Source organism: Vombatus ursinus, unplaced genomic scaffold (genome assembly GCF_900497805.2).
Source record: "Vombatus ursinus unplaced genomic scaffold, bare-nosed wombat genome assembly UNPS02014247.1, whole genome shotgun sequence".
Classification (NCBI taxonomy): Eukaryota; Metazoa; Chordata; class Mammalia; order Diprotodontia; family Vombatidae; genus Vombatus; species Vombatus ursinus.
This window is the reverse complement of record NW_020954025.1, coordinates 199-14,770: the sequence shown is the minus strand read 5'-3', so window position 1 is coordinate 14,770 and position 14,572 is coordinate 199. Positions and strand designations below refer to the sequence as shown.

Sequence of the window (14,572 nt, the reverse complement as noted above, 5' to 3'; positions counted from 1 at the left end):
CTCTCTTTGTCTTCTTTAGAGGTATATGCATAGTAGTGATATTTTGTTTATTTTAGTGACTTTGGGTGTAGTTTTAAATTTGTTTTTCATTCAGTGTGATTGGACCAATTCAGAGTGGTATCAACTGTGGATTGATGTGGATTTCCTTCCTAGCCTGCCCTAACAGTAGCCATTTTCCTCTTTTTGTGATCTCTGTAAATCTGATGGGTGTGAAGTGTGGAACCACAGAATTATTATAATGTATACTTCTATTATTGTTGATTTGGAGTACTTTTTCATAAGTTAGTTGATAGCTTGCTTTTAAAATAAATTAGAAAGTGGCTGTTCTAAACCACCTAACCTATTGAAGAATGGGGCTTATTTTTAAATATATTTGTAATATATTCCTTATATATTTTAGATATATATAATACATAATACTATAATATATAATTATACACTTATATGTAAATATATCCCTTATATTTGTTGGACATCCAGATGTATATGAGAAATTTTCTCTGAAGATTTTCCCTTCTAATTTTTTTGCGTATACAAAAGTTTTAACATTTTATGTAATAATTGCCTATTTTATCTTCTGTGATCACCTTTATCACTTTTTAGTTAAGAATTTACCCCCCCAAGACATAGTCACAAAGGTATCTCCTTTCATTTAGAATTTATTATAATATAAAATGTTGACTGAAATCTAATTTCTGCCAGATCACTTTGCATTGTTCCTAGCAGTTTTTGTCAAATTTGGGAGTTTTTAACCCTAAAAGTTGATTTCCTTGGGTTTATTGAACACTGGATCATGTTTACCTAATCTTTTCAACTGATGAACTTTTCTATTCTTAACAATACCAAATGATTTAAATTACTGCTTCATAGTATACGTGTGTGTGTCATTATATGTAGTAAGAAATAGTTTTCTAGGTTCATTTATTTCCTTCGACTTCTCCCCCCCATTATTTTCCTTGGTGTACTTGACCTTTTGTTATTCTAGATGAATTTTATTATTTATAAAGTAACCTCTTGTTAGTATTTTCTTCTGAACCTTTGATGTGGGTTTCTCAGTGATCTCTCCTTGTCCATGTCATTTCCTTCAGACCTATTCCAGTTACTCCGAAATCCTGAGCTCCTTGCCTATAGCTTATACCTCTAAGTCAAATTGTATTACACTACACTGCCTCAGGAGTCAACTTTATTTCCCCAAAGTCTTGAGAAAATTATTGTGCCGACTAGAAGTGCCTGGGCATTATAGATGTGACAATGAAGATTTTTGAGCAGTGTGTTAATAGCAAGTTTATGCACAAAGAAAGGAAGCTTGGTGTGGCAGCATTATTAAGGATGGATTGGTGGTAAAGGGAGAAAGTAGAGGTGAGAAAACTCATTAAGAGGTGTACTGTTACAGATGGTTGGTAAAAGAGGGCCAATATACAAAGGTTTTGTACAATTTAGCTACTTATAGGAGATGAGATAAAAAAAGAAACTGTTGATAGCTTAGCTATAAGGTAGGGGAGAAAACAGAGTCTAAGAATTTTTGAACTTGGGAAACTGGGTGAAAGAACTACTGCTCATAGAAAAAGTTTAGTCAGGCAGATGCATAGGATTTGTTTTGTTTGGGGGAAGAGAAGCTGGAGAATAAAATGTTAGGCACTGGTTGGACATGGCAAGTCATTCAAACCTCTCTCTGCTCCCAGGATACTCTCTGAATTGTAGAAGAGTTGTTAGTCTGCTTTGGTAGAATGCGTTACATCATTGGGAGTTTCCTATACAGAGCCATATCATAGCAGACATATAAGGAATTTTGTCCTTGCTCATGAACAGAGAGGTAAATGATCTGTATATTCATAAGGAATACAAAGAAAGAGCTAGGGATGACCTAACTTGGATTCGAAAAAATTGGCTTTATTCAGTGAAAACAGTGCTTTTTCAGTTAGAGGAGTTTAATCTCAGTTCAGAGACTTAATTTGCCTCCAAAGATGAAGTACAGACCCTTATCATGTCTTTACTGCGCAACTGTAACAGCTTCTTACCTCCCTGACACGAGCCTTCTAGTTTCCAAACTATCTTTCACATTCAGATTATTCCTTCTAAGATTCCCTAATGTCTACAGACTAAAAAAACAAATTTGTCATTTTATTAAGTCCTTTCACAATCTAGTCCTAGCTTACCTCTGTAGTTTTATTTAATATTTTTCTCTTTCAAACACCATATTTCAGCCATATTAAACTACTAGCTTATTCTCCAAATGGACATATCCTTCTGCTTCCAAACATTCACACAGGCTGTCCCCTATACTTGTCATGTCTTCCTCTAAGTCTGTCTTTAAATGAGCCATTAAGGAAGAAGATTCTTAGGTGCGGCCCTCCTCAGTGAAATCTCTGATTCCCCTTCTCTCTTTACCTCCCACTGGCTGAAAGGGGTTGTTTTCTTCCACCTCATTTATTTCTAGAACAATTCAGATCTCTCCTTTACCCTCATCAGATTGCCCTTGTATTATTTACCTCACTTGTAATATATGCTTATCTGTGTATATCATATTCTCCTTTGCTCTTCCTCAATGTGGAAAGTAAGATTTGAAACACAGGCACTGTGTTACTTTATTTTTGTATCCCCAATGCCTCGCACATTGTAATACCTTACTAAATGTTTGGATTGAATGAAACAGTATTGTATATGTAACTGAATCATAGTGGGAAAGGGAGAGAAAGATGGTGGGTATAAGGAGGCTGTGGTATGTTAACAGCACTGAAGTGACATAAATAGTGTTATTGAGGGTTAAAGGAGGTAGACTTATTATGTATTTGAAAGATAACAGATAGCTGGAGTGTTGCACTATTACCTGTGGAATGTTAAGCACAGAAAATCACCACATTTGTTATGTCCTATAAAGAGGACAAAAGTGCCATTGTTGAGAGCATAAATCCATAGAACTGTTGTATATGGCCATAAGCAGATATGAGCAATGGTTTTGATTTTTGCCAAGCATGTTTACATTAGGCCCCTTTCCCATCCAATGGCAAACAGTTTTAAGAAGGTAAAGAAATGAGACCTATAAAGAATATTCTTTTTTATACAAAAAACATTAATTAAATTGAATCTTCCCAATCTCTAAATTAAAATGCAACCTTGCCTGTAGCACTTGTTAATGTTTTACCCACATGAGTGTCAGTTTTTAAACTAGGCTTGGTCTATAGCACAAATTTGAAATAAAAGTTCAATCTAGGAGAAAACTAGAAAATACTCATTTAAAAGTTTAAGCATATGAGGCCTTGTCAGTTATCTGGGGGTAAAAAAAAAAAAGTAAAGAATTATCTTTATTCATAATCTCTACACTCAGTTGGGGAAAGTTACTTGACAAAGATATTGGGCACATACTGAACAAATTTCTATTCAAACTCACTACTATTACACATTCCATCTAAAGGAACAAAGCAATAACAGCAGAAGTTTTGATACCTTTAAAGTGTTACCTTGGCTTTTTGACTTTTTACTACTTAGAAAACTGCTGTTCAATGTTATCATTTGTAATAAATGTTTTAGTGTATAATAAGGAAAATAATATATAGACTAGAAAACAAAAATTGTAAAGGTCTGAAAAAGAGATGCTATCTTGATATTACACATTTCTGAAGTCATGTCTTCTAAAGATTGTTGAGAAATTCTTAAGGTTTTATTTTATTGATTATTTTGCCAGCAGATAACTGGAGCAGTGTTGATAAAGACCAGCTGTATATTGCTCTGAGTATTTCAGCTGCTTTCAGGGATCTGTTTTAATAGCATTAGAGAAATTAATGTAGTTCCTTTTTTCTATTTTGGTGGCATTATTACTAATGTATAATTTTATTTTTCAAAATCATTAAGAGCTTCAGATTTCAGCGGGATTCCAGGAGCTATCTTTGGGGGAGAGAGGAGGCCGTCGAAGAGATTTCCATGACCTTGGGGTGAATACCAGACAGAATTTAGAACATGTTAAAGAGTCAAAAACAGGTTTGTCAACTTTAAGGAATGTCCTTTTAGAAGGGTGCATCTTAAGTCTATTAAGGTACACACAAGTTCGGGAAGGATCTATTAAATAATGTGACTATAAAATTGTAGTATCACATTTTCTGTCTTTCATTTGCAATTTAATATTATATGCATTGCAAAGCAGACAAGATGGTATGAAGGTTCTTGGTTTGCCATTTTTGTTTTTTTTTTCTCTTACCCTATTTGTCCTGGGAAAAAAAAATAAGAATTCTCACATCTTGTTTTGAAATGAACAGGTCAAATCGCATCTTGTAATTATTAGAGAGTGTTAAAAATTCTTTGCTTTGCCATTGGTTGTTTCTAATACTATATCAAATTAGTGGGCCATTGGCTAGGTCTTTCAATATAGTGAGATTATTTGGCAAGTATATGTGTTAATAATATTAGACCTTTGGGTAGGCTTAATTGCTTAGGGAGTAAATTTCTGTATCTGCTTAAAAAATAAATGGATAAATGGATGAGGTAGTGGTCTTTAAAGAGTTGGATATAGCTGAGACTATACTCTTGTTCTTTTTGCCTATTTTAAGGAAACTGATCTACTTAGATTTTTATTTGAAATGTGTTTCAGGTAAGAATGAGCACTTTAAAAATTTCACAATTGGATAACCTCTTGCTCTGTTTTTCAGGTTCTTCAGGCATCGTAGTAAGATTAAGCACAAATCACTTTCGACTGACATCTCGTCCCCAGTGGGCTTTGTATCAGTACCATGTTGACTATAACCCACAAATGGAAGCCAGGAGACTCCGTTCAGCTTTACTTTTTCAACATGAAGAATTAATAGGAAGGTGTCATGCTTTTGATGGAACAATATTATTTCTACCCAAAAGACTACAAAATAAGGTTGTGATATTTTTTAATGCTTTTTGATATTAAAAACTCTTTTTAAAGTTAGGGGAAATCACTAGTTGTGGTGCTGGATAATTCAGAATATCATATCAGTTTAAGAGAATACTGAAGGGCCCCATAATGGAAATTTGGAATTAAACTCAGAGCTGTTTGTTTGGTAGTCCTAACTTTTTTTAAAAATCCATCTTGTGATATCATTGATATAAGGAACTCTCAATTAAGGATCTCCTTCTACCAATGCAGATCAGCAACCCTTCTGCAACTTATAATCTTAAAGAGTTGCCTAGGGCATTAGGAGGTCAAGTAAGTTCCTTAATTATAATTTTCAGATATTAAAATTGAATTGTAATACAAAGTTACCATTATTTTGGATTTTTTAAAGGCATAAAATTTATCATGCCAAAACGCCATTGTTGATATTAGGTTTACACATTTGATTTCATTCTTTGTACTTTGTAAATGGGAATATTTGGAGGTTTATAGATCATATCCTTTCACATGAAAGCATGATTTAAAAAAAGGCAACTCAAAGAAGAAAAACTAAGAGAACGGTTCTTTATATTTAGTGTTGACTAATGAAATCTATCCTTTAGAGTCCTCGTAGTTAAGAGTATCTGTATTGTTAGGTGTTTAAAAGCTAACTGAATTAATATTATGCTGCAAGACTTTGTTTCCTTTTTAAAAATTAACTATTAATAGTCTTTCTAATGCCTTGCCTTGCCATCCTGTCTCCAGCCTAGGCTGTCCCAAAATCCATCCAGGATATTTGGAATGCAGGAAAAGCTGCCATCATCAGGGGCATCCTGCTTTCTTGCCACTTCTTTTGCTGTTACTGTTTGACTTCACAGGGCTTGGATAAGTTGAGAGTCAATAATTCAATTCCTTTTGATGAAACAGAGGAAGGACCACCAGGCCTTGCCCATCTTCCCTGCCATTGCCTTTTAAGATACTCAATCTGCCTTCTAGGCCCGCAGCATTTCCTTTTAACTACTTATGTAACCTAAGAACCTTTGGGCCTTGCCTTTTGCCCCATCATTTTATCCTTTGGATTTGTGGGCCTGTCTTTGTATCATGTGCTATTCTCCTCCCCGTCTCACTTCCCAAATTAGATTTTGAGCTCCTGGATAGCTGGGACTGTCTTCTACTGTTTGCATTCTCAGTGCTCAAGTATTATTCTAAGCATATTCTAAGCAAAGAATTTGGTGCACAGAATGAGTGCTTAATAAATGCTTTTTTATTTACTCATGCTTTTTCTCAGGTTACAGAAGTGTTTAGTCAGACTCGGAATGGAGAAACTGTGAAGATAACAGTCACCTTAACAAATGAACTTCCACCCACTTCACCAACTTGTTTACAATTTTATAACATTATTTTCAGAAGGTTTGTTAAAACTATCTTTAGTGTCTTTTACTGAGAATGCTGAATCTTCACTGGCAGCTAGGTGGTGCAGTATATAGATTATATTTTTTCCACTTTATATTATTTCTTTCTTTTTTTTCTTTCTGCTAGGCGGTTGGGGTTAAGTGACTTGTCCAAGGTCACACAGCTAGTAAGTGTCAAGTGTTTGAGGCTGGATTTGAACTTCAGGTCCTCCTGACTCCAAGGCCGGTGCTCTATCCACTGAGCTACCTAACCCATATTTTATATTATTTAAAGATTTTTTTCTATTCCTTATACTTACTGGTTTTAATTATAATATTGTTACATTAATGTACTACATCTTATTTATTTGGCTATTTCCTCATTTGATGTTCAAGTGGATTCTAAGTTTTGCAGTTGCAAATGATGGTGTTAGGATGACTTTTTTTTTTTGTTTGTTTGTTTCTGATAACCCTGTCAGGGTGTATTCTCAATAAATGGACCACATCCTGCTAGAGTGGCTTCCAAAAATGTTATATAAATTTGCAGTTATTCTAGTAATTAATGAGTATACCTGTTTCTTCACAACCTTGTTAGCATTTAGTTTTTATATTTTAGATTACTTTGGCCAATATAATGGGTATGATGTAGTATCACAGAGTTGTTTGAATTTGTCTTATTAGTGAGGTTGATAGTTTTAAGATTAGTGTGTAGCTCTTTAGAGTCTTCAGTTGCCATGAATAAGAATCACAAAGGTTGGAGAGATTTTGAGTTGATTGTAGGAAAAAGGAAAGCTCACACACCAATTGATATCGTAGATCCACCAGCATATGTAGGGTCAATGTAGCAATATTGGGTAACCAAGGATGATAAAGTAAAACCAATGCCATTAAAACTTTTCTGATTTTTTTTATTTCCAGGCTTTTGAAGATCATGAATTTGCAACAAATTGGACGTAATTATTATAATCCAAGTGATCCGATTAATATCCCAAATCATAGGTTAGTATGTATCTTAGATATTTTGGGATTGGAAATGAAAATCTTATTTGATGGGTATTTTTCAAGTGTAGGAACTATTAGATAAAAAAGCTCATATGAGAACTCTAGAATGTTAGAGCCAGAATAGAGTTAGACTACCTAATTACTAAATACTCAGTTTATTCAGATGAGGAAAAAGGCCCAAAGTACTGAAGTGTGAGTCCCAAGGCCTTTCAGTCTGTTTCTGCTATTAAAAGTTTAATGACATGTTCAACTTCCTGGTATACATCAAGTATAAATTAGAAGTCTTCTTTTTTTAAATCTAGGTTGCTGATACCAACATTATAGGATTTTTAAATTTTTATTCTTTTTTGTTGGAGGTAAAGGGAGGAAGGAATTTATAAGGTAGGAAGGGCAGCAAAGGGCCTTTTAGGTTGATTGAAAGTTAGTTTAATATTACCAGTGCTAAATTTATAAACTGGCCAAATCTTATAAACTTTTGGATGTCTCAAGACAATACAGATTTAACAGCCAAAATCATCAGTTAAATTAGTCCACTAAACCTGAATATCTGCTGCTTTTTATTTTCACTGATTAGGTAAACTTTTAGAGTGCATTGTATTACTTGACATTAATCAAGCCACAACTCATTTTATAAACTCTTACATTGGTGAGAATCAAAGGATCTACCAAAAGGCAACACATGAAGTGGAAGGTGTTAGATTTTGGAGTTGAGGGATGTGGGCTTAGATGTAATCTCAGTTACCCCATATACTCTACTTGTGACCTTGGGGCAAGACACTTAACTGTTTGTGCTTAAGTTGTTGCATCTGCCAGTTGAAGGGGTGGGATTAATTGACCCTGCAGCCAAGACGCTGTAGCCTCTTGGGCTATATATCTGTGATTTCAGAATTGAAACAGGCCTCAGATTTCTAATCCATCCAACTGACACCTTAATAGTTTACCCTCCTACATACACTATCTCCATCAACTGGCCCTTAGCTTTTGACTGAAGACTTTTAGTGAAGGGAAATTCACCACATCTGAAGGTAGCCCATTTCATCCCTTTGGTTACTTCTAATTTTGCTAGGAGGTTTTTCCTTATATTAATCCTGAATCTGTTTTTTTTTTCTTCCTAGTTCTGGTTTATAGGACCAAGCAGAAAAAAAGTTTAACTCTAATCCCTTTTTGACAGATTTTCAGATATGTAATGAAAATTATCATGTCTCTATCAAATCCTTTCTTTCCCAGGCTAAACATCCTTAAACCAGTATAATTACAGCATTATCTTGAAAATCTTCATATTTTTCACACTCTTCTGTATGTTTTCCAACTTAGTGAAATCTTTCCTAAAATATAGTGATCAGAACATAATACTTGATGATGTGTTTTGACCAGGCCAGAGTAGAATGAGATTATCACCTGGAAATTTAATGAGGGGCAGACTTAAGATTTCACTAGCTCTTTTGGCTACTATAATACAATTTTTAGTTATTTTGAATTTGCAGTCCAGTGAATACTACCCTTCCTTCCATTCTTCCAGATGAACTGCTAAACAGTTCATCTACTATAGATCCCTCAGTGGAAATGATTTTGAAATAAGTTTAAGACATTCTCCCTCCCACCCCCTGCCAAAAAAAAAAAAAACTAATAATGGTTTAAAGGGACTAATCAGAGTACTGAATGAAACTAACGGATGCTTTTTAAAGTTTAAATATAAAGCATGGAAAAGAAGTGAAAGAAATCTGGATTATGGGTCTTGTGTAAATTTAAGGTAGAGTATTATGCATTTACAATAGAACCTCTAAAAAATTTTTACACTCCTTCACAGGTTGGTAATTTGGCCAGGATTCACTACCTCCATTCTTCAGTATGAGAATAACATTATGCTGTGTACTGATATAAGCCATAAGGTTCTTCGAAGTGAAACTGTTTTAGATTTTATGTTCAGCCTGCATCAACAGTTTGGTGAACATCGATTTCAAGAACAAGTCTCTAAAGAATTAATAGGATTAATCGTTCTTACCAAGTGAGAAAGCTCCGTTTGTTTTTACTTTACAACTTTCTAAAGTCTTTCCGTAAATTCTTCACAGTAAGGGTGTGTTACTCTTTCTTCTTCATAAGTACTGACTACACCTCTGGCTGACAGGCCAGTTGAATTCTTAAGATAAGGAGAATAGAAGCAAGGGAGGAGAAATAGTTGTCCCCTTTGGCCCATCTCAGCATTACATAGCTTTGTTTAAAGGATTGCCTTGCGGTACATTTTACATATACTTTGAAGTGCAAAAAGCAACATCATACGAAGATCTTTAATGGCCTGTTTTTCTGGAGTGTTAATTCACAGATGGCTACCCCCCTCAATTATCCATAACAGCTTCTTCAGAATGTCCTTCTTTCTAGGTCTTTTAAATCATACATTTAGAGCTAACTAAAAAAATTTTTTTTCTCTAGAAAAAACAAAATTTTAATTTAAAATTTCATCACCTTCAGAGCTTTTAAATCAGAAGAACCACTTAACTGCTATTCATTCTTTCTGTTACCTAATCTTATTTATAGTAAAAGTTTGCCGTTGTCACTTCTGGATTATTGAAATTCCTGGAATTGTTTTACAGGTACAACAACAAAACCTATAGAGTAGATGATATTGACTGGGAGCAGAATCCAAGAAGCACCTTTAAAAAAGCAGATGGCTCTGAAATCAGCTTTTTAGACTACTACAGAAAGGTATAAAAATAAGCTTTAAGAAACTTATGTGATTGCCTTTTTCTCTCATTTATGCCCCGAAGGTAGGTTATAACGATACATACAGAATAAAAACATATGCATATATACACCTACACAGTAAGATGCATTAGTACCTTATTTATCTGGATGTCACCTCTTTAGCAGCTTCAGCTATCTAGGAAGAGGAGGAAGGGCCTCTGAGCAGCCAAATCACTGTTATAAAGTTAATGTGCCTTGAGACGCTTCACTTGGTGCTTGTTTGTTGTGATTTTTTTAGCCACAAAGCTATCATGTTGAGTTTAGTTGTCCGGTTTCCCAGCCTATGGCTGATGAAAAGGAAACTGCTAGAGACACCTACACCCTTAAAGCAGGAAGAACTAACAGCTGGCACACTGGTCATTGAGGAGAAAATATAAAAAGGCAAAGCCCCAAAGAATGGCTGAGGAGAAAATATAAAAAGGCAAAGCCCCAAAGAATGGCTATCTGGAGACAGACAATTCATGGCATAGTCAAAATGCACTGGAGTAACCCTTGAGAGGCATCCCTCTATTAGAATATTTTGCAATAATAATGACTTTTTGTCATCATAAAAAAAAATTACCAGACTATTTTAAAAAAATCAGACTAGTGAGTAATAAAACTTAGAATGGGTTCCATCAAAAAAGGGCTAAAATAAATATTTTGTTACTTAGAAACATAAACTTCAGTTATCTGAAAAATCTGGTTACATGGAACTCCTTTTTCAGGGATGCCAGATAAATGAAGTTTTACTATTTCTTTTTTTCATTTCATAGGTAATTTTCAACTCAAAGGTATTTTGGTGGTGATGTCAAAGGGGACAGTGAGAGAGAACTAAGGAAATCTCTCTGTACTTAAAGTTTATTCAATTAAATGAATACTTGGTAAGGTCCAATATAGAAAGTTTTCCAGGGCTGTCTCAGTGAATATGGCAGGGGGGAGGGGCAATATTTTTGACATTTTAGATGCAAGGGTAAATAACAAAACAGATGTTGAAAAATTTTAGGTTCAAGGCTAGAATTTATGCAGATATCAAGGCCATCTATGCAAGCATTTCAGAAAGATTTTCCTATAGCCTCACTTAGAATAGATATCTAACTTGGTGTAAAAAGCCACTTGTAAGAGAAGAGTGGGGACATTAGGACACCTGATTGTACTGACTGATAACTGTTATTGATCAGTTGTTTCAGTCATGTCCAACTCTTTGTGACCCCATTTGGAGTTGTCTTGGTAAAGATACTGGAGCGTTTCGCCATTTTCTTCTTCAGTTCATTTTATAGATGAGAAAACTGAGGTAAACAGGGTTAAGTAACTTGCCCAAGGTCACCTAGCTAATAAATGTCTGAGGCTGGATTTGAATTCAGGAAGATGAATTTTCCTGACCCCACGGGTTTTATCCATTGTACCACCTAGCTGTCTGTGATAATTATAGGTAGACTTATTTAACAAAAGAGGAAATGGGGACTAGTATTAGAGGTTTATGTTTTGTTTTTTTTAAGCCTTCTAGGCACGAGATGATGACAAAACCTTGATTTAAGGTGGTAATGGTAGAAATATAGAAGTGTTCCTGAGCTACTCCCTTCCTTCCTTAATAAAGCCTTGCATTTATGGCAGAGAGAAAGGTATGGGTGGTCTAGATGGCATTTTGATCTATCAGTCTCAACAGCTGGACATTACTAATTGTGAGGGGGGGTGACTAGATGTTATTATATTACTATTAGACATTACTACATCTTCTTCAGTGGCTTCAATCTTTGGTGTAGGCAGTGTTCTTACATTGACAAACTGGAGGACAACCCAGATATGATAAGATGTGAAACTATACAATAAAGAAATCGTTTGAAAATAAGTAGTAAGTAATATTTAGATTGAAGAGAGAACTACTTAGGGAAGATACCTGTAACCTTCAAGTATTTGGAGGACTCTTCTTGGAATAAGGATCAGATTTGTTTTATTTGTCTCTTAGAAGGATTAAAAGTAGTTTAGGCGTATTTCATCTTTACATTAAGAAAACTATTTAAAATGAGCTGTCATAAGTGATAGTGAGTAGCTTGTTATTGGTGTATAGGCATATTTCACCTTTACATTAAGAAAACTATTTAAAATGAGCTGTCATAAGTGATAGTGAGTAGCTTGTTATTGGGGCCTAAAGGAGAGAGGCTAGATAATATATCAGAAATGTTGTAAATGGGATTCCTGCTCTATGCTGAAACTATATGACTTTTGAGGTCTTTTCCAACTCTGATGTTCTATAACTGTGACAAAAGAAGAATCGGTATGGCATAGTGCAGAGGTGTCAAACACATGACACACAACACTCCCAAGTGTAGCCCAGACCATATTAAAATAAATTTAACAAAATTAAAATAAAACAAAATATAGATATTACATTTCAAAACTAAGTCAACATGCAGCCCACAGGGAGCCTTATGTACAGTTTAATTACCCCCATTTCTATTTGAGTTTGACAGCACAGGTGTATTGGATAGAAAGCAGGCCTTGGAGCAAGTAAGACCTTAATTTTGAGCTTTGTCTCTGATACATTGTTAGTGTGACTGGTAAAAGGGGTTTGCTCATCCAGGAATTTTCCTTAACAATGAAATAATAGGAATGAAGGAAGAAGTGGCACTTGGGTAGAATGGGCTTGATATAAAGAATTAAGAACCATAAGTAAGAAACTTTTTAATCTCTTTCAAAATGGGTGAGACTGAATACGCAAAACTAAGAAGAAAGGAACACTTGGTGAAGTTAGCAATTGGGGATAACTGGTTAAATGTCTTGTAGACAGTGTTTGTATGAATCTGAACTGAGGTGGTGGGAAGTCCCATGAATTCACATATGACAACATATGAGTAGTGATAAAAGTAAGGGAGACAGGATGGTTCCCTGAGAAGTTCCTCAGTGGCTTGATACAACCCACCAAAATTGCTAAAGGCATAGGAATCGGGTGAGAAAGAGGTATTTATAGAAATTGGAGAAAGTGAACAGGCATGATTTACTATCAAAAGCTTTGAAAAGTATCCAGATTTGTCCTTGAAGATATCCTTAGAATTTAGGTTGAGAGAATCCAAGAGGAAGTTTGTCATATAAGAATATACAGAGATATATCAGTATCTACCATTTAAAATGCTTTTTTACTTACAACAGGCCATTAAAATAGTCTGCAATTTATATAATATTTGCTTTTTTATGATGCACATGGAATAATATCTCATTGCTCTACTTGCTTTAATATACAATGTGAGTATTACAAGTATTAGAAGGACTTCGTGTTAAAATGCCTGTAACCTGGTTTCACAGCATAGGCTCTCTTAAAAACAGCATTAGAGTTCAGTTTCTTTTAGAGAATCTAAGACTTTAATTGGAATAGACCACTTGGACAAGGAGGATAGTGAAGACTAAAACTTGAGAGGATAAGTTTGACATGTGACTTGTGAAACAAAGATGGTATCTCTTAAACTGTCCAACTCCCTTATTTTAGAAATGAAAATGATGCCCAAGGAGGTTAAGTGACCCACTTCACTGGGAATCAAACATAGGTCTCCTGACTACTAAATCCAGGACTAAATCCATTATACCACAAAGAACCCTTCTTTACATAACTAATAGTGCTGTTAGTAGTCTCGATATTCAGTGAGGCTATTGGTAAGAACATTCTACTATGTCTTTTGGCCATGAAAATTCATAGGGAAAAAGGTGACATTTCCAAAGTATACAAACTGTGATGGTTTTGTAGTTAGATTTAAAGCAAATAACTAAGATAACTATCAGCATGCATTCTTGTTTTCAAAAATATACTTAAGTTTGCTTGTTATTGTGGCTATTACTAAGGATATTTGTTAACGGTGACAGTCTTTCTTGTTTCTATTAAATAGCAATATAACACAGAAATCACTGACTTAAAGCAGCCAGTTTTAGTCAGCCAGCCTAAGCGGAGGAGGGGCCCTGGTGGTATATTACCAGGACCTGCTTTGCTCATGCCTGAACTCTGCTTCCTCACAGGTATTAAACTTTATTTGCTCTGGAGAGAGATGACTAGCTTACTTTGTACTTAACTTTTTTTCTAGAGTAATTAACTCCTTAAAATTTTCTGGCCTCTGTATTTGAAAATCATGAATTAACTTTATTTGTGCTTCCTGCTTCTCAGTTCCTTCAATTTCTTCTGTTTCTACTGTTACTACTCTATTCCCCTTCTTTCCCCATTTTCCTGATTTTCTTATTAAAGTCTTACTTTCGTATAAACATATCTACACATATTTTCATTTAAAGGTCTAACTGATAAAATGCACAATGATTTTAATGTGATGAAAGATTTAGCTGTTCATACAAGATTGACACCAGAACAAAGGCAACGTGAAGTTGGAAGACTCATTGACTATATTCACAAGTAGGTGTCCTGAAAAAATATAATGGGCTAAATGACTTAATAAAATTTTTATATTCATTAGTCATTACAATATGTGATAATTTGTTAGAATTTCATTAAATAGTCTCGATATATTTAGTGAGTGAAGTATCACATAGAATTTCAGAGTTGGAAAGGACCTCAGTACAACACCTAATCGAAAACATGCCAAACAAGACAAGTAGCTTTTGCAATAGCTAATCCTTTTATGAAATCTGAATCTGC

The 14,572-nt window shown here is 34.7% G+C and overlaps 1 protein-coding gene across 1 annotated transcript; it reads left to right on the top strand.

The window, feature by feature from the left end:
• Window positions 1–3,857: 3,857 nt before the first annotated feature.
• Window positions 3,858–14,333, top strand: LOC114042034 (piwi-like protein 1; the record flags this gene model as incomplete). Its single annotated transcript, XM_027860746.1, has 8 exons — window positions 3,858–3,975; window positions 4,641–4,855; window positions 6,120–6,241; window positions 7,141–7,221; window positions 9,032–9,229; window positions 9,813–9,924; window positions 13,818–13,944; window positions 14,212–14,333. Coding segments are annotated over 8 exons (1,095 nt in total), but the record flags the coding sequence as incomplete, so codon positions are not given.
• Between the last annotated feature and the right edge of the window lie 239 nt (window positions 14,334–14,572).